The following is a 21,488-nucleotide window of genomic DNA, read 5'->3' on the forward strand; positions in this document are numbered from 1 at the left end:
CAGGTTAAAGCAGAGGAGACTGGAACTGATTGGCATTAATAATTAACTCCAACACTTACCAGGGCTCTTTCTGTACTCACGCTAAGCCCTTCAGAGACACGCACAGCCACACAGAGGGCTCATTCACCACAAGTACTGCCGTTTTGTGTGTGTGTGTGTGTTATTACCTTCAAGCCCACATTAGCCAGTCTTTAAATACAGAGAATTATAGTCCACCTCTCTCGCCCTCATTCTTTATTCTACTTCAAACGTCTGACTGCTGCTTGTAGTACATGCCTTCATTTTGTAGAGGAGCTCAGTTCAGAGCTTACTTCTGTTTAACTGTGAATTTTCTTGTATATCTATATTTCTGCCTGTGTCTGTGAATCTTTTTTTGTTAGGGGCCAAACAATGTCAGTTTGTCTATAGAGCAAGTGATATTAAGCCTGAGGATTTATGATTATTCTCAAAATGCCAGGAAACTCTGATATTTACAAATGGTTTGTTTTTTATGGTAACAGGATTTTTTGAGACTATGATGGAGAGACCTCACTCAGACCCTCTGAGGGGGGTCTTCAAACTTTCAAAAAGAAAAAGTTTTGCATATTTTAAAGTTGAATGCGTCAGTCTGGTGCACTTTGAGGGCAAAGTTAAAAGGTTGTGTCTATAAAGCTTTGTACTGCAAACATTTTTGTACTTTAATACATGAATCGTAAACACGCTGTTTGTATAACAATGTGTATTACACAGGAGTTTAGCAGCGCACAAATGATCAAAACAAAAAACGACTACAATTTAAACAGCACAAACATTAAGCTTGAAACAGTAGCTGTAACTTCATTTATTAGTTAACAACACAAATTGCCTAATGTTACATTATAAGCTGGTTTGACGACAGTTACATTGACAGAACATAATCTCGTATGTTTGCTGCTGTGCCAACCATGACAAAGACCTTAACGAAGGATGTGGTTATAGTATGCAGTCTTATTTTGAAGGGTGGCAATACACTGCTAGATGTGTTTGCAGCATTGATGTCAGCTTTTCCAACTCTGAAACAAGCTAAAACTCCAAATTCACCAGCACACTGTTTTATAGGGAAGAACACTCGGACATTAACGTTCTGTAACTAAACTACAGTTAGATTAGTCCTAATTAAATCAATGAAAACCTCTGCATTGATGTTTATCTATCTATCTATCTATCTATCTATCTATCTATCTATCTATCTATCTATCTATCTATCTATCTATCTATCTATCTATCTATCTGTGTTAGACTGATAACAGTAAGACTGTGTGTGGACTAGTGGAAAACTGCAGTATACTGTAAATACTGTAAGGTAACACTGTGTCCTCAACATGCCTCATGTCTCGGATGCAGCCGGGTGGTATGATGGTCCAGTGTGTGTGTTTGAGCATGTGAGTGTACAGTGGGAGAGGGAAGGGGGTGACTGGTAGTGGGAGATGCTTTGCCAAAGCAACGGTGCAAAACACAACTTTGTCTATGTTATTATGAGAAGTGCAAAGATATTTTTTTGATTTGGAGGAACAAATTAGACCAAAGATGGGCCACCACTGTCAGGGTAATTAATGGAAAACATTGGCTAATAAACAGAGCTCTAACAAGAGCAATGTCTTTAAAAACATTCTAATGATGAAAAGCAGTTAGTTTAAACACAGTGGAAACACTGTGAGCTGTGTTTGTTGTGTATTACTTTCTCTTTAAAACAGTTTAGCACTGCATTTTAAACCACTTTGTTGCCTACAGAAAATGCTCCTCATCGCTGCAGGTTGAGGTGAAGTAAACAGTGCAACAACAAAACAAAAGATCAGAACTGGATTGAGCTTATTTTAGCCAACCATTTCATTTAATTTGTATAATAGTGAAACATTAGACATTGTATGACTTTAAATATTCAATGTCTATTTTAAGACTTGTATAGTCTTAAATAGTATATGGACTTAAAATTGTTTTATAATAATATAAAACTTTTTAAGGAAGTATTGGCGGAAAACTACACACATTTCTATCATTAATGTGTACTTCCTGAACTGATATAAACATTTTTCCATTTTATTTCTTATGTGTCAAACGATTAAAAAATTTAATCATGATTAATCTCAGAATTTCATATACTTAATCGCGATTAATTGCCTTTTTAAATCTGTGTTCTAGAAAATAAGGATTTTTAAGTGAACGGTTACAATTAAAATGGTGGACACATTTTATGCTAAATGTACTTCTGTTAAAAACTGCTAGGACAAGTGAAAACTGTACAGGAGTTTTGTTCACTCACAAACTAGGCAGAAATACTGAACCTACAAAACACAAAACTGGATTTGTAATAGATTAGGGAGCTGTAGTCTCAAATATAAGACATGTAGTCACATACTACTGCGTCTCAGTTCAGATATATGTAACAAAAGAAAATAAAAACCAAAAATAAACTTCACTTGTGCTCAAGTTGTATTCAGTCACAGCCTATAGGACTTCACAGTCCTGCGCAAGCAAAAATAAATTACACAAAGTTGGACTTAAAGACATGTAGTGTCATACCACAGTGCTACAGCATGTAAACAGTATGTACATGTGGCTACTCACTAGCCACGTTTACATGCAGCCTAATAATCCGTTAGTAATCCGACTAATAGCTCAATCGGAATAGAATACGTCCATGTAAACACCTCAATCGGAGTAGTCTAGTACTCCGATTGAGGCCATTCGGAATACAATTTCTATCCGATTGAACGATGTGGGTAAACCTCTAAATAACCCGCTAAATAGATGAATAATAGCCGTGTAAACGCCTGAATCCGATTACACTCTAATCGGAACGTGTAAGTACGGTCTGCGCATGCGCGGCGCGTCACAGCGAAAGGTTTGTAACGTTCAACATGGCGGAGCAGAAACTGGTCTGAGGAGATGAAGTTTATACTCTGAGCTTTAAAAGACGGCGGCGGGACGGATGTCCAGCTTATGTGCCTCACGACGTCTTCCTCTCTGTCTTGTTTAATAAAGACATGTGCAGGACGTTTTCCTGAGTCTGACATCAGTTTAAAGCGCGCCAACTGGAAACTCGTCTCGCGCCGGCTGGACCTCACGTGATGTTCGCTGTCATGGTAACGTTTACTCTAAGCGCTGCTCCACGCATGCGCGTCATATTGCATCGGATTATTGCAGTGCGCATGTAAACGAAGATTCTCCATCAGACTTGAATAGAGTGAGCAGATAAACACCTCAGTCCGTGTCTGTAATCCGATTGTATTCAACTGGATTGGCAAAAATCTTTGAATGTAAACACGGACACTTCTCAAGTCTCAACATGAACTACGGGTGACTCGCAGGGCCAAATAGAATTTGCGTTAACGGCACTATTTTTTTTTTTATCGCATTAACTTCGACAGTCCATATATATACACATATACACACACGTCATTTTTTTAACAGTAACCCAGATAAGGTTGAGCTTACTTTAGAGTCAGTGCAAGTCTGTTAGAAGTTTTGACTTTGAACTGTGAGTGTGGTCCTGCACATAGTTTAATCCAGACTTTTTGAAGCTTCAGGAAAGAAATGAAAACAGCTCTGCAGTATGTCTGAGAGATTATACGTTCCTCAGTAACACCTTTCCAGCGTTTCTAGCCCAGTAATTCTGACTAATTTGCTGCCGTCACTGTTCTCACTGCAGGTTTGTGTTGAAATTCTGTTGAAGTTTCTACTTTGGGAAAGGACATTTGGACACGATTGTGATTGGCTGACACTTGAGAAACAACATAACCATTCAAGTCATTAATATTCACCCATTCAACCATTTATAGTCATTTTCAGCTGCTTAAAATTGGTATCACATGGTTTTCATATCAGCCGGGCTGTAGTGTCCAGTGAGCTTCTGTATGAAAGCTCGGTTGATGTTTAATAGTACGACAGCTGTCACTGACTCTAAACCGCCGTCCTGACAGGTGTGTATGTGTTTGAGTCAGCAAAGTTCAAAGTTTTTTAAGTTTATTTGTCTCTAACCGATAGCTTATAGCGCTCGTATTGACCCATAGAAGTGTGATTTAGAACGGCGGAAAAAAACAAACTCTTGAATAGATGCTATTCGGCGCCGTGGAGAACAGCTGGACATGTGCGCACACAGTCTCTCAGACCCATAATGTACACTTAAATAGACACCAAGCATTTAAACAAAAAAACACAGACATTCCCACCAAAACAGACAAATACATTGAGCGTAGAACAGATTGCTATACACAGGCCCCTCTCGCTGCAGCAGGTCCCAGCGTAATGCCTTTAGCTGCTCTGAGCTTATTCACTTCCACTTTCAGGAAACACTACAACCTCCAGTCTCTAAATGCATCGATCATTTATTTAACATCATATTAACATCTATTCGCTGTGTGTTTGATGGGTTTCTTATTGATCTCTCTCTCTCTCTCTCTGGTGGAGAGACCCTGGCTTTATTGGAGGATTGGTTTATATGGGACGGCTGCTGAGTCAGCTGATTTATCATCAAGTAGAGAAACACAACAATATTACAGGTCCAGCTTGAATATCTCGTGCTTCCTCTGATAATGTGCTGATGGGCTTGATAATGGAGTATTTTGTAAAAGCCATTGTGTTCCAGTCAGCGTTGTTGTAGACAAATGTTTTAGCGTTTGTTCTGAAACGAGAGTTCTCATCCTTGGAGGTCGGGACCCTTTTAGGAGTCACGAGTGATGCCTCAAGATATGCATCTTATCAAACACAGAGAAAATCATTTTCTTTGGGTGCATACAAGCCCTCTTAAAGGGTTTTTACCTCCAGGCCATGGAATACTTTCTATTGGGTGATCTCATTACTGATGGAGGGTCTTGATTGATCGCTGAACTTTTTTTTTTATAGTGCCAGGTGAAAGATTTGTGGTTTGTGGTGAAGTGCAGGCCCAGCAAATGAGCAGACTTACCATTTAATCACTCTTCTGTAACTGGGGGGAGACAAGTAAGAGCTGTGTCGACAGTAAGGATGTGGGACACGGGTGGTGGAGGTACCAAGGGGGCTGCAGTACCCCCAAATTTCCGGATTGTTTGGAGATGCCTTTTAAAATTAGGTGACCTGCAAAATAAAAAGAACTGAAAAAATAAAGAACTGAACATTAAGACTAGTATTCTAGTATGATAAGGACCTATGCATGCTTGTTCTCTAGGGTGTTTACATTTTTCTTTTCATTTTTATTTACATATTTTTAGAATCTGCAGTAGCCCTGCACTGTTAAAGCTGAGCCGAATTGCTTCCCTCGCTAGCTGATGTCTCTAAAGTATATTTTCAGGTGTCCTGAGCAGAAGTGTGTGCAGATTTATAGGTTTTTACAACTAACAATGTCCCATATCTAAATGTTTTTTTCCCCAAACATTGTCTTTCACCCTGTCTTTGTGCACAATTGTTGTATCTTTAGCGTGTAGCTGGATCAGTTACTAAACCACATATGAGACTTGCTTGTATACTGCGTGAATCATTTTGGCCTTTTATTAAGTAGTCCAGCTCGGTGCCTCCCAAAAACAGTTGCAAACATATCTCTTTTAATCAAATTCGGCCTCTCTCTGTATTTCTACATGTCATCACTTCATATAATACAAATTAATGTTTTTAACTTTATTTATTCATTTATTCATTGTGTTCTTTGCTGTTACTGGACTGTTATTACTGTAACCGTAATGAAAGAAACTGAGAACACTGTTTTAAGATTTGCTTCTTAATGATTACTGAATTATTAGCAAGTAATTCATAATTATCTTTTAAATAGAACCTTTGTAAGCAAGCTTGGAAAGCTTAAAATGTGTTTATATGAGGCGTTATTAAGATTTTCTTCAAATTAGTTATTAGCCACTTGTTGATTAGGTTTTATGTTAATTATTCATAATCTTTCAGTTGTAAGCTTACTTGAAATATTCTTTGATATGTTGATCAGGGGATATGAACAGGTAACTAGATGTGTATTTCCTGAAGGAACTGCAGGAGTGCTTGAAAAGTGCTGCAAGTGTGTGGGTTTCTGTGTGTGTGTGTGTGTGTGTGTGTGTGTGTGTGTGTGTGTGTGTGTGTGTGTGTGTGTGTGTGTGTGTCTGTGTGGTGTGTGTGTGTCTGTTTGGTGTGTGTGTGAGAGGGAGAGATGTATGTGTTTGAGGGGGGGAGGTTGGGGGGGGTCATTAAAATTAATTGTCACTCAGTTATTATGCAGCTCTTAGTGGAGAAGCCTTGCTTGAGTCTGATTTGCACTCTCTGAACAAACAGTCAGAACTCGGGAAATATTTACTCTATCGCTTAACCGGATAGATGGTGTGAGATAAGGCCTCTTGAGGATTATTTTGGTGTAATGTTGTGTGTATTGAGAAGAAAATGTCTGAGTTATGTTATGATGTCTGAGTTAAGTTAAACACAGAGGAAATATTGAAATAAGCAGATTCTGATTTTGAGAAATTTACATTGGTGCGAATGGGGCAGTTTTCTGTGCCTAGTGCCAAACAAATGCTCATAACTCTAAAGCTAGTTGATAAAATGATGAGATATTTTGAGGTTTCAGAAAGGACAAGTTCCTCTACCACTTAAAACCGAAATGGAGTTTCTAGGTGAAAGTTTAAGGATTTTAAAGCATCCTTAAAAAATTCCCTGTGTGATCAGCTGTGTCTGTGAGACTGAGTGGCCTGCTGTGACGTCATCGATGTCAGTTAGAATTTGAAGTTCTAAACATTCTGCCATTCATTCTTATGGAAGGATTTTAATATTGAAACTTAATTTTATTAAAAGCCACCAACCCAGTTGACTCCAAAAATACATAGCACAAGTCACAGCACCAAGACCTTCGAAACGCAGTTTGAATGGACGTTAAGCGGTTCGGGCTGTATTAATCACAGAGAAGTATGGAAGAAGAAGAAGAAGAAGTATTCAAGCTCTCTAATTATTTAATAGGTTGGAATTCATGATGACCAAGCATGACAGTAAATGCTAGCAGATGCTCACATTTCAGTTGCAAAGCCATCCATATAATCCGTATAATAGTGTAAAGTGTGGCTTGCAAACTCTTTACCAATAGTGGGCAAATGATGAAATACATTTAAAAGATATTTATTAATGAATTTGCAAGACCAAAACTAAAGTGGAAAATATTTGGTCTTTATAATTAATACTCATTAACTTACTGTTAACAAATGCTTACACATGACCTGTAGACAACATCCAACAAACAAATTATTTTTAAAACCTTTAAAATCTTTAGTAATGACTTTGCAAGGCAATGACTAAAGTGGAATGTATGCATTCTTAATAACTGCTGCCTTAGTAAGTAAGAAATAATATCTCCATGTTAAAAACTGTTGAGAATAGACACCAGCATCCACCAAGATATAAAGAAATGATGTAACTTAATTGTAACTTTTTTTGTAGAACTTTTATAAGTTACTGTAAAAAACAAAAAAACAGCATTTAAGCATCCACAATCTACGAAGTGTGATAATTTACTACCAAATTTGATCATGATAAGTTTCTTATTCGTACTTCATCATTAACGTAATTCCAAGTGTGTGTGCAACTGATTGATTACAGTTAATTAACATTTAACTCAACAAATCAGTCAACAAATAGTTAATAACCAATTTAGAGGATCTCTATATCTAAAGTTGTTGTTGTTGTTGTTGTTGTTGTTGTTATTATTAAAGTTTATAAAAGTTAATTTAATAAAATGTACAAAAAATAAATAATGATGTAATATACATAAAGTTTCTTCAACAGTTATGACTGTGGACTGTACTGTGATGATCAGAAATGCTTATAGTTGTAGTCGTATAGAAAAGCTCTTTCCTACAGTGGCTGTTTCCCCTTCTGACACTTTAACAGGCCAGGTGGTCAAACATGTGTCTCACATCTAGTCCAGTAATACGAGAGTTAGGAGTGTAACAAGCCGTATACAGTGCAGACAGGGATAACTGAGACAGTACGTCATCCTATTGATGATATAGTGCATTGATTTATGACCCAGGGGCAGTGAACACAAGTGTCTTTGATTTTATTTAATTCGCTTCAATTCAGTGGTCTGGGGATTTTTTTATTTCATCGAGTTCAGGCTCAGTGGTCTAAGACTTCTGATCCAGAGTTTGATCCAGGCTGAAGGTTGCTGCTACTGGGGCGCTTTAGCCTTGTTACTTCAGTCTCAGCTAAATTATTTATATAAAGGTTGCAAATGTTCAGTTGTGCAGTGTGAATAGATTATCTATAAGAAGGATTGTGACTAAAGGAAAAGCATGTAATAGTAAAACTGAATACCATGAATTCTTCTGCAGTTTAGTCTCAGTATTTTACACTCTGAGTGCAAAAAAGTGACATCCAAGCAAGTAAAATCATCTTTAGTCCATTCAATATGTGTAATATTTCACAGTATCAGATTGTTGTAAGAATATTTCAGGTTTATTTACCCTATTTCTGTACATTTTTACTTGTTTAGATCATTTTATGTAGTGGAAGATATTGAAATTCAAATGAAGTTGAAATGAGTGAAATGATCCGTTTTTATTTTACATGTTTATTAGAATAAATGGCTTAAAACAAGTAAAATATAAATATGTTAATTAATTTTTACAATATTCTTCTTGGGGTTTCTACTGAAAATAGTAGTAGTACGTTAGATCATGTTGCAATCAGGTATGGTGTTAAACTCTAGAATCACTATAATCTAGGCCTGCACAGTATGCACAAAATTCTTTATTGTGATTATTTTGCTAGATATTTTCGATCAATTAAATGTCTTGATGCAATCAAACACCTACAGAACCCAGGGGAGACCTTGACTAGTTGACCTAGGCCTTTAATTTAAGCCGTAAATGTCAAAGCATGAGTGAAAAGCACACCTCTGTGACTTCTGCTAGCATCTCTGAGGTTCTAGGCCTGTCAAACTTCTAAAATACATTCCAATTTTTACTTAAGCTTGGAAAAGATGTTAGCATATATTTTACCTTGAAGCACTTTCATAGTGACTTTTTTAGAAGTGAGCTCTGCAATAGAGTTGCTGCTGTTTTCCCTTCTAACAACCCCTTGATTAAGCTCATATACAGTCAGTGATGTATCTAGAACTTCCAGAAGACTTAGTGTGTTTTTTTTGTTTTGTTTTTTTTCCCCCACACAAAATTGCTCCTACCAAAATGTGATCAGTTGATTCCTCGTGTCACTTGTTGATAGTGAATCTAACGGGTTAGGACTTCTGTTTAGCTCATGAGGTCCTAACAAACAGGAGAGCTCACCTAGCTAAATCTGCCTAGATACCACAGAGACAAACCATTCCTCATTGGCCACTTGTGAACCTTAACATCGAAACTGGACGATAACTCTAATCCTTAGAGTTTAAAAACAAGCTTCTAGATAAAAATGATTCGGAAGTTAGACTTGCATTTTTTTTTCCAATTCCAGAAATCATTAAGCCTTCTCTGAAGGCACTGAAGGCCTTGTGGATTCATTCCTGACAGAACTTCAACTGTAGCATCTGAGAATTAGGCTGAATAGAAGTTATGGTGGTTTAATGAAGACTCATTTAACCTCATCAGCATCAGTATCTACACATGTTTAAGTAGCTAGTAAAGTAAAGGGCTGGTATCAATATAGGCTTGATCCCGGTTTATAACTACAGCCATCGTGCTTGTGACGAAGGCACTAAACAACAGCCAACCCTGTCCTAAGGCAGAATGGCAAAGGTCAGAGAACGGGCAGGGCCATTAGAATTTGTCCCCTCTGGACACGGTCAGACCACAGCTCGTACTCCTTTCTGGTGTTTTAACTTTAGCCTCTACAGGGGAGCTCCCAAGTTGCTCTGGCCCAGTTATCGTTCACTCCCTGGTGAAGCTGCAGCCATCCATGACCAGAAATTCAATATTGCATAAAAACTGTATTAAAACAATAATGACAAAATAAGAACTTGACAAAATATAAACTTGAACCCCCACTGGACCTCATGTACGAGTGTGTGTGTTTCTCTGGCTTGCGTGACCACCTGCACTCATAAATGTTCTGGGGTGTAACGGACACTGTGGGGTCACACCTGGCTCACTTGCCTAATGGTCAAAATGAGGGCAGGACGATACGCATCAGTAGAGTTTACAGAGCATCAGTATCCTTCTAAACTGAAATACACACCATCTGTCTCTCAGGACTGAAACTGAGGGGAGGAGCTTCAGTACCCGTTTGCAGTAAAATAATTTGAATAATTGATATTTTTATGAAAGTATGGAGAAATGATGTGTGCAGTGTATTTATTTCTAAATTTAAAATAAATAAATCTAAAATAAATAAAAATGAGCTGTTTAGAACAGTAGGTTACCTATTCAGTGTAAGTATGGTCAGTCCTCCCTTCACTGACAATTTGAGACCCTCTGATCCAGTATTCTGGATCTGGACTGACATGGAGAGTGACTGTACTGACCAGTTAAAAAATTCTCTTTTTTTTTTTCTGCCCCCTTCCTCTATAATGCTGTAATGCTGTAGTCTGTTGTTCTTTTTACTTCTCTACCTAAGAACGTATAGTATAGTAATGCAGCTTTGAGGGGACTTTTTTCCTTTTTGTCTTTTTTTATGCATATGCATATTCTGAAAAAACATATCATATGTGTGTGTGTGTGTGTGTGTGTGTGTGTGTGTGTGTGTGTGTGTGTCCATGTCAATGTCCATGTCCGAAGCAAACCTTGTATCTCCAAAATTTACAGGAGAAGGAAAAAACCTACTTTACTTTTAATGTAAGTCAAAGGAACCAGACCATTTGTGTGTATGAAAATGAAATATCGCTTATTTATGTGTGTGAATGTTACTATACTTTATAATATACTTGTTAAAATACTGTAATTTTAACACAAGACAAAGTACACACACACACACACACACATATTTTCTAAGCTGCCTCACCCTCAGGGTTGCAGGATGACAAAGTATAACTATGAAATAGAGATACAAGCTGGACAGTGACAATATGACGTTCCTTTACTTGAATGAAAAGCAGTAGTATGATGAATTATGTTACAGTCAATACCCAAAGTCTAAAGAATAGATCGCCAAAGATTTATAATTCTGTAGTCATATAAAAAAACTCTAAGTCTCAGTTACATTCATCTATGACATCAACAAATTTTCAAAAATCATCACCTCGTAACTGACAAAAAAATCTCAAACAAAGCAGCCAGCTTTGTCAAGTGTGGTAGAGAAATTGCTTTGCAGTAATAAAGTAGTAGATAAAGGAGTAGATGGTGGTGTATAATAACAATCAATGGTGTATAATAATGTTTCATTTTATTAGTAACCGTAGTTTCATATGACATCATTTCAGTGTGCAGTGGTGGAATCTTGCTCTTAGCACTGATGTTCATATTTGGACTCCTTAATGACTTCATAATTGAGAGGATCTAGTGACAGGAAGGAAAGTTGTATGTAGGACAAACTGTATCAGCTTTTTGTTTACCACAGGGTGATTTTTGAAATAACATGGCTTTAGAGGTCTGGTGGAACCATGAAATGACTTGATCCCTGTTTTTTTTTTTTTCCAGTCCATTGAGTCATTAAAGTGTTTTGCACTTTTATTATCCTTAAATATCTGAATGTGATGCAACATTTGCTGGAATATATTTGAAAATATGATATCTGCTCTATAGTTCTGTTATTTTTACTCTATTTGCAGTGGACTGAAGGGATGGTATCAGCTGTCTTTGTGCTCAGACATGAAGGAATGAATGAATGTATTATTGATTCATTGATGTGTCTATTTGTCAGGATACTTAGTGCAAACTCTCTTCTCTGCAGTAATAGGCTGGCACCTAGCAACCATGACCGGATACAGCGCTTACGTCATGAGTTTCAGAAGGCCAGGCAGGAAGAGGAGGAGCCAGATGACCGGCATCGCACCTACAGCCTCGAGCAGCCATGGGTGAGTGTGTGAGGGGTGTGTGTGTGCGTGTTCTGGACGGATTGCTGTGCACAGCTCCTCCTGTGGGAATAGTTGAGGAGGACTGGGCAAAGTGGAGGCCAAGCTGAGCTGCACCTCTGCACTGATGCTAAGTGCATAGATGAGACTGAGACCGCATGCAGAAGCATGGACACTGAACTCACATGCTAACAATGCTAACACACGTCTACTCATCCTTCCTTCTGTCCGTCCATCGGGAGCATCCATTCATCCATCCATTCATCCCTCCAGCTGTTCGTCTGTCTCCTTCCATCTTCAATGAATTGTGTGAGCTATGTCAGTCACAGTATGTATGACTATTAGATGGGACTGTGGATGCTTATAGGTTCGAGAGTGAGTGTGAGTGTTTCACCTGAAAGGAATACTCCAGCTTTTTTTTTTCAGCCTGATCTCTGTCTGCCGCAATAGTACCATATAGATATTTACTATGGACAATACGTTTTTCTAGAATATAACAGAAAACAAACTCACTTATAAGCACCTGCATTTGGCTTCCATTGAAAGTGCTATTTGAGTAGATGCATTTTCTGATCTTTGGTTAATGCATAAAAGCTGTCCATGGTAACCGACTGCATGGTGATGTGCACAGGTCCTCGAGTACTTGGTTAACTGTTCGAAATGCCAGTATTTGAATACAAAAATCATTATTCAGGTAAGTTTAAGTTTTATCACTGAAAGGCTGAGAAAATATAACAACAAACAATTCAGTAAAACACTGATTTGACTGTAAAATGTCACAGTTTTGCTCATATTCGTGACTCTAAATATTCTACTTTGCTGTTCTGAAAAGCTAAAACCTTAACAAGGTTGCGTTGCCAAAGACGCATGGTTAAGGACATGGAGATTGCATAGTAAGTGAGCTAGAAGAAGAAGCAGTTAAAATGTATTTCTCTGACACACTACACATCATCCACTTAAAAGGGAAAAAAACACCTGTAGAAGACGATGACTCCCCATCATCAGTTATACCAGTCAACTGTAGCAAAGTTCTTAAAGTCTCTGGCTGTAATTTTAGCTTATTAACTCATCTTTGGCAGCCTCTGCTATGGTTACTATTCCAACCAAAAAATCTAACTTTAACTTGTGTATTAACTTATGTATTTAGAAAATGTGTTCCTTTGTGCGATGCTATTTTTGCAATACCAGTGCTGTCACCTAAAAGAGTAAGCCTATAGCTCTACATTAACTTCAGCTAACATCTGTTTTTCTTTGTTCAGCATTGTTCCCACATCCCCTCTTCGTCCTCCATGGTTAACCAGATATCCGTTCATTGACCCTTACGAGTACTCTGAAAGCACAAGTCGTCAGAATCCCTTATAGATCCCTTATAGATGCAACAGATAGACATAGGTTTGGAAAATGCTGGTCTGGAGTTTTAATAGGGTGACTAAATAACATGGCAGGCATTATTTTGACTGTGCCTTGTCTGTCGACACAAAAACAAGCCTCCCAGCTCAAGTCCTGCAGTCCACCTGTAGTTTCATGTTTTCCTGCTTCAACATCTGATTCCATTCAAGAGGACCTTGATCATTAGCTAATGATATGACTCATGTGCAAAGCACACATGCAGGTGGCCTCTGAGGGGGGGGGGGTGCATTATTTTTTTTTTTTGTTTTTCTTTTTTTCTATGAGCCACTGAAACAAACCAGAAATAATGGAAAACATTAGTGTTTTGGGGGACTTTGCTGCAGTGATCTTACATTTAGGATCATTTATAGCCCCATAAACTGTGGAATAAGAATTACAGCTACTTCAGGATTAGCATAAGAGTTTACTAACACAGAGTATTGTTTTAGCAGAGACATTATAATTTGGAAGCTTTTGTTGTTGTGGTACTAACAGGCCTGTGAGCTGTGGCAGTTGACCTGTCCATGCCCCTCTCACAAATGCATTCTTTCATGGCTACTGTTACAAGGTTGCATAAGCTTTAATGTTGGTTCAGTCTAATGAGAAATTGTAACTAAATTTTTTTGTAACTAATTTTGTTTTTGTTTTTGTCTTACTGTGTAACTTTAGATTGTATTATTCATCTCATATAATATTTATTTTGTGAAAAGTTGTGCTGTTACATTTATATTTTAAGGCCAGTTCATCATTATTTCCAGCCTGCCTTAATCAACATAGTCAAACACAATATTAGCATTCAAACTGGAAGCTCTAAATGAAGTGCACTACAGATTCGTATTACTTTAAATGTTATTTCCACTGTTCTGTAAAGCTTGTCCAACCTGTCAACAGTTGCAATATAAGAGTACATTAGTGGACCCAACCTGAAAAGGTCAGTTCCTGCCTGGATCTTTTTTTTATGAAGGATACCCTAAATCAATTGCACATATAATGCATGCCTTTTTATCAGTGTATTTGTATAAGTTATTTGTATGAAATCCTCCTGGGCGTATATGCAAAAAGTTTAACATTTGCTTGTTATTGTCTGTATAGATCATTTATTCAGCTGTCTGCTTGTCATTTGTTAAACTCTTTTGTAATAACACATAATGTAACATAAATTTCTTATTTTTATTCTTTTGTGTATCTTTTCCTTTTCTGTGTATTGTATACTTTTCTCTGACAGTATTTGTGGTGAATAAGCTTGCGTCCAGCAGATTTAAATCTACTAATCTAGTCATAGCATGTTTTCTTCTGTGTTAAGCAGATGTATCCAAGTTGTTAGTTTTCTCCCTGCACCTCCCCCATCTTTTAAGCTTAAAAGCATTTTTTCCTCTGTCTTGGACAGGCCTTTTTAGAACCCAAAGATGGGAATAAAACAGGGTGGGTTTGCTACTCGCTGAGCTCCAGTGTTTTCTTTAGCCTAATCACACACAGACGTTGCACAGGAGGGAATCCCCCTGTAAAGAATGCAGAGAATGTTATGGTTTAATGGCTTTTTCCAACTTTTTTGTACTTTTTTCAGTGTCTCTTTGTGTATGTATGCAAAAGAGGGTGGAGTGAAGGGTCCTTGGCTTGGTAGGAAGCCAAGGACGTCCCAGTCCTGCTCCACTGGAGCCCATCCTTTAAAATTTAAATGGATGTGATATTGGCTTAAGCCCGGTTCACTTCCAGTCATCTTTCTTTTACAGGGCCTTAAGTTTTAAGTATTAACCAGATAAGCATGTGGTACGAACTCTGAAGAATTAAGTAATTAATTTGAGTAACATGATAGTACATTTGAAACCCGTTTAACTTAATTACACTGAAATACCAAACATATTCAATATATTAACTGGGTTAATGTGTGGTAGTCCACTGTGCTGTGTGATTATGTAAAATGTATGTAGAATGTACCAGATAGTAAGTAGGTATTTGCATGGATACTTAATGCCAGTATTCAAATACTGAATTCACACTTCAGATACTGAAGACTGAGTAAATATAGAGACTAGTAAATCAGTGAAACACAACTTTTATGTTTTAACTGGACTGTAGAATGTTACAGGGCAGCATTTGTGAGACCGTATCTTGCACTGTGACGCTCTGATTCACGTGTGCCTGAACGTGAGCATATTTCTCTCACAAACATGTTGGTACTTCATCCGCTGAGAATATTAGTCCTCAGTAGCATCCAGCGTTACACAGGTTACCTGTAGTTTTAGCTCGAATCTGGAGAGGCAGCTTCCAACTACCAGTTTCCCTCAGCTGTGTTTGAATAATAAAACATGTTTTCCAGTGTTCCCCTCATAGCGGCTAAATTTTTGTGCTGATTTTTTTTTAGCATTTTAGCACCAGAGCTAACCCCTAAAAGAATGAGCATCCCACCCCTATGCTAATTTAGGCCAAAGTTCGGAAATCCATTCATTAACTCTTGTGGATGCTCAAATATCAAAACTAGCTGGAATGCACTTCTCTAGTAGTGATATGGCATAAAATAGTCTTGTATAGTAGGTACTTGTTTAGTATCTAGAAACAAAGCCAATCTGAGCTGTAGAGGAAAAAGTGATTCTTGCTGTGGTTGTACAGAGCTGTTACCATTTACTTGTACAGAACTATCTTCTATGTTAGGTTATATAACTGTTGCTTGGATGTGCTTCTGATTTACTTTCCTGCTTGACCATATGATCTTACAGTGAGGTTTAGTGTATCTTTGGATTTTCCACCTTGTCACTATCAGCTTAATAGCTAGAACCTGTTAGTCATATCAGTTTTATTTAGTTAGTCAGGTAGTTAGTTAGTTAGGTACTTCCTATCATTTTACCCAAAATAATTACGCAACACTTTGGAGTTAATACTACAGAATTACTTGGTGAAGAACCAGTTGAACACTTTTGTGTAATTTAGTTAAACATAAAATGTAACATCAAATCACCCAAAATGATTACCTAGTACTTTGGAGTTTGTTCATACTTGCCTAGTTAATACTGAGAACTTAAGGAACTGTGAAAGAAAGCATTACCACTTCTTTGCACATTATTCACTCCTCTGCCGTAGAGGCACCATAAACGATTATTATCCACAACCTGTAGAAGGGAGGCACGTTTTCAGAAGTGCCTGCAGTGTGGACCTATTTTTAAAAATGAAAACCTATATTACGACAGTGTTGCGGTTGCATTTGAACTGCCAAACATTCGCGTGAACATGGGTGTGAAAATTATGAGTGTGCAGACGTTTGCTTTGAGCCTTCTTTCTGAAGCTTACAGCGAACATGCACTAAGTTCACTCCCGCAGTGTTTTCACTAGAGAGATCCTCAGCTAATCTGAGACCATATGTTTTGCTATACCAGCTATGCTGCACACTCTGGTTTAACACAGTATAGCAACATAAAATTGCATTGTATTCACAGCACTGTAAAATTGTTATTTCACATAAACAGCCTGCAAAAAAATCCAAGAGATATCAGTTAAGTGTATGAGTTTAAGTGATTTTGCTCCCCGATTAACTTAGTCAAATGAGATCTAATCCATTGCTGTCTAGTCTAATCTATTTAAAATATCACCATCCAAAAAAGCATCTCCAAAGTGCTACCTTTACAGGGGAAGGATTTTTTTTTTCTCCTGACACTTTTCTTGGAAAGTCCACTGTAGGACTTAGTAGGTAATTTATTTTCAAGTTGCATTCAACTAAATACCTATTAATTGACCATAATTTTCTTTAACTCTAAACCTGGCTTTAATCCTAACAGTAACTTTAACCTCATAATCTAAACCCAAATAAAGTGATAACTTTTTTTCCTAGTAATTTTGGATCATTTCTATGGGTCCATTCATCATGAAATGTTGATAAAGTCAGCTGCTGTGCTCTAATGATGCAGCCAAAGTAAAAAAGGTGTTTTTTGGAGATACTAAAACAAAATATCAGTGGATCAGTGTCAGGCATGTGGTGATTGAGGCAGATGTCATATTTACCAAAGGTGGAGCAGATGATTAGCTCATTTGGATTTGTAATTTACACACATTCAGATCTCTCCCTCATTCTGCTGTCTCTGTGTTTTTTTGATGGGGATGGTGTCGATAACTGAGTGACTGAATCAGGTTCAGCGGTGAAATTCTTCCCTCATCTCTCTGAAACAAGTCAAGCATTTCATCGTCTTTAATCTTGTAGACCCCTAATATAAAACTCTGAGAAACCACTTCCGTGAGTACTTTGTGCTTGTCAAGTTGAAAAATGTCTCTTTTTATTCTTTTAATTCACATTATCGTGGAGCTGAGCGAACTTTTATCATTTTAATGTGATTAGACTCCAACTGATTAATGTGAGCATCCTGTCACTGTAGTTGACAAATGTTTGTGTTGCACTGGGCAGATAAGTTCTTTATCTCTTTATCATTTCTATTGACTGCCAGAGGCAGTGCGAAGCACGGGTCAAGACGTATTGTGTAGCCCTGATAGTACGCTGATAGGAGGACATTCTCCTTCTTCTCTTCATGCTTTCACAGATTGCTTGTGTACAGCTTAGTCAGAGTTTCAGGACCCCTTCCTGACCTCCACGGGATGTGAGAGCACTCACTAGCTGGGTACCCTGCTAAGTTGTACCCATGCTAATAGGCATACTACTAGTTTGGGTACCTTAGTGCTTGCTGTCTGGATATATATGGATATATATATATATATATATATATATATATATATATATATATATATATATATATATATATATATATATATATATATATATATATATATCACCTTTTACTGCTGGTAGCCACATCTTGTGGGGCTGGCTCGAGGTATATGTGGACACTGTGTCTGCTTATTTTAAGCATGTGACTAGGTATCATTCTCGTCTCATCATGCAAGTTTCTCCTCTAAAACATGAAGGATTTGGCCCTTTCTCTTTAGGGAAGCCAACAGGTGTTTGTTCAGTCTCTTATCATCTTAAGACTTGTCTGCTCCAGCTTGCTCCCTTCTGGTTTTCCTGTGCAAGCCATCAGGGCCCTGCATTTTATTGTAAATGCATAGCCTTTCATTCTAAGCTCAGTCTTGTCACTGTTGTAGTCCCTTCACTGGCTTTCTGTAGGTTCCAACATCAAATTTAAAACCTACGACACCTGGTGATGCTACAGCCTTCCATGGCATGGAGTTCAGGAAAGTAAACTTTGGCCTCACTCTATGGGTAGGTAGGCCACCCTTCGATCCCCCTTCCCCCTCCAACCCATATCTTTTGAAACATTCAAATGAAGACTACTTTAGCATTCATTGCACTTTTACTGTCTTATTTCAGTGTTTTGTATCTTTCACCTTATAGGTGTCCATGTGGGATTTGCATTGGCTGTCCATGAGTGTTTGGGTTCTTGCTATCATTTGCCTCCAGTGAACCTGCTGTGCTGGTAGTGTTCTCTGGGTGGCTGCAGCTTTACACTGTGGCCCAGTCCACTGTTCCTTTATAAGGTCTTAGACCCTTATCTTGTGAATCTGCGGATTGAGCTGACCTCCTTCACTAATGCTTGTGACTCACTGTTGTGACTACTTTGGCCTTTGCAGTGTTATATGGACGTCCCTGCTGGCTTTCATCAGGCAGCCCAGTTGTTGGTCTTCCTTGGAGGAAAGAATAATGGGGCTTCTCTGTCAGAACTAAGGGGTAGCGGAGGTAATCTCTACAGCCTGCAGGTCCATCCAGTAGGGAATATTTGTGTCTTGCCACTGTCTTGCTAGTGGTGATGACTGTTTTGCTGGCAGCCTGTATAGGTACTAGTTGAACCTCTGGCATGTTCTTCTGGTTCAGCAGTATCATCATGGTCTCCCCTCTTAAGCTCATTAATGCTACCTGGGGCTAACTCAGCTTCACCCTTGGCGAGTCCCATTTCTCGTAACGTGGCTCATATTCACACACTGTGCCTCATGCTGCCTCTGGCAGGTAGAAGGACTTAAATACAGCAGGAGTTACAAATTTAACGGTGGTTACATTCATAACATGCTTGTGTATTTGCTCTTGGCTTTTGTTAATGGGCCTGGTTTAATGCCCTAGCTCTTCACACACTCATCTCTCAGCACGGCTGTCTCCACGGCAACATGGTTCGAGTAGACCGTGCCAATCAATCCCAGATGCCTGCGTGTCACTCCCTCCCCCCAATGTAGAATGTATGGGTGGACCTTCTCTCTTTCTCTCTCTCTCTCTCTCTCTTTCTCACACACCACACACACTACTCAAACAGGGTAGTAATTTAGTATGCCTCGAACACCAGCCGTCTGTTTGACTGAGCAGGTCTAGTGCAGGGTACCCAGTGGAAATGCCACCATAAAAAATTAGTCCTTTGTGTTATGAGCCATTCACTGGATTCAATATGCAACCAACACCTTAGAGTGTGTGTGTGTGTGTGTGTGTGTGTGTGTGTGTGTGTGTGTGTGTGTGTGTGTGTGTGTGTGTGTGTGTGTGTGTGTGTGTGTGTGTGTGTGTTAATGAATGAGGGGGGGAAAGAGGGAATTGCTTTGGGTACTTTGTTTTGATAATTAGACCGTTATGTTTAGTGTGAATGTGTGTGTCTGTGCGCTCTATTGTGTTATGTTTAATGACCTGTATCACAGATATTGTTAATTATACCATCTTGACACGACACACCACATTATACCAGCACATAACATTCATCTAACATTCACTTACTCTACAGCTAATGTTCATCTAGCATCCATCTAACACCTGTCATGTCTCTCATTCCAGCTCACCTGTGACTGTGGTCTGCCTCTCACAGCAGATTCCGTAATAACAACAGTTACTTTTATTCGCTTTTATTACAATTGAAAGTGCGGTACAAGTGGAATCCATTTAAGCATTATAAGATAAAGCAATAACAAACATGCAATCATTAAAAGCAAAGAATTCTATGAAAGAAAAATTACCGTTAAAATCTAAGGTCTATTGTCTGGTACAAGCTTTATTAACATCTTTAGCTTTCATTAATGCACTGTAATGCAGATGTGGGTTTTAATGAGCAGGTAATTAAGCCTCTCATTAAGGTGTTGCTTTCTTATATGTAAATGGGGTTGCTCTGGAAATTAGCAGGTGATGTTTGATATGTTTATAAAGTTAAAGTAGTGTTGAGGAGGATGCTACTCATCTAGAATAATGTTAGAAATGCAGGGCTCCCAAGTGGCGCAACCATCTAACCATTGGGAGATTGGGAAGTCAGTTCCCCGTGATGCCACCGCTATTTTTGGCAAGTAGTTTAAGAGAGCAGATTACTCTGGGTGGGTAGGGCAGCCCTCCCTCTCCTCCCATCACTCAGTACAGTGCTAGCCAATGCAGACATCTGTTAGTTGATGAAACAGAATTGGCAGTTACTGCTCTCCTCCAAGCATGTCGAGGTGTGTAAGCAGCAGTTTGAAAAGATGTGGTGGTGCTTCGCTTGCCTTGGAGGAGACAAGCGAGTTACTAGGGAGACCTAGCTAGTGAATTGGCCATGACTAAATTGTGGGCAACTAGGAAAAAATGCAATAATTCTGAATAAATACGCAGTTTTATGTGGTAAAGTTGGTCTAAGAAGTGGGTCTACAAAGTGTTGGGTAAGTAATCACATTGATACACCAGCATCTCTTATCACGAGGGACTGAAGGTTGGGACTTTGTGTGTATCATTGGGTGCATATATGTTGATATGTAGTTGGCTTCTGTACTTCTGTACATCTTTGTGTATTAGTGGCTAAGTCACAGTAGTATGTGTGTACACTGAACTGTCAGTTTATTAGAAACACATACCTTATATCTACAGTCAATGGGCATTTAGTCAAAAAACCCTACCACACTGGTGCACTTTGTAGGTTTAGAGTTACTGACTGCAGCTCATCTGTTCATCCACAATTCATCAGCCCCTTTACCACATCAATCAGTGGAAAGGGACCCCCCAAAGGTCCACTGCTGACCAGATATTACTTAGGTGGTGGACTGAGGTCTTTACACACCTCAGCAACACTGCTGGGCTGAGAATAGTAAGAAAGAACAGAGAGATATCTAGCCAAAGAAAAATATCTAGCCAACAGAAAACTTATTGCCAACAAATGGCTAAAGGATGACTAAGCTCACAAGTATACATATGGAAAAAGATGAGCTGTAGTCTCTTACTGTGTACCAATAAATTGCACAACTAAGGTGGGGAATCATGTGGTTCCTTTGCACAGATGGGTGGGGT

The 21,488-nt window shown here is 38.5% G+C and overlaps 1 protein-coding gene across 3 annotated transcripts in view; it reads left to right on the forward strand.

Moving 5' to 3' along the window:
* pard3ab (par-3 family cell polarity regulator alpha, b) overlaps window positions 1-21,488 on the forward strand; it is a 197,267-nt gene that overhangs the window by 167,914 nt on the left and 7,865 nt on the right. For all 3 annotated transcript variants that reach the window (XM_017718490.2, XM_017718492.2, XM_017718491.2), the window contains one exon: window positions 11,776-11,899. In XM_017718490.2, coding sequence (XP_017573979.1) covers window positions 11,776-11,899 — 124 coding nt within the window. The remainder of the gene's footprint in view (window positions 1-11,775; window positions 11,900-21,488) is intronic.

The sequence above is a fragment of the Pygocentrus nattereri genome, chromosome 19 (assembly GCF_015220715.1).
Source record: "Pygocentrus nattereri isolate fPygNat1 chromosome 19, fPygNat1.pri, whole genome shotgun sequence".
NCBI classification, from domain to species: Eukaryota; Metazoa; Chordata; class Actinopteri; order Characiformes; family Serrasalmidae; genus Pygocentrus; species Pygocentrus nattereri.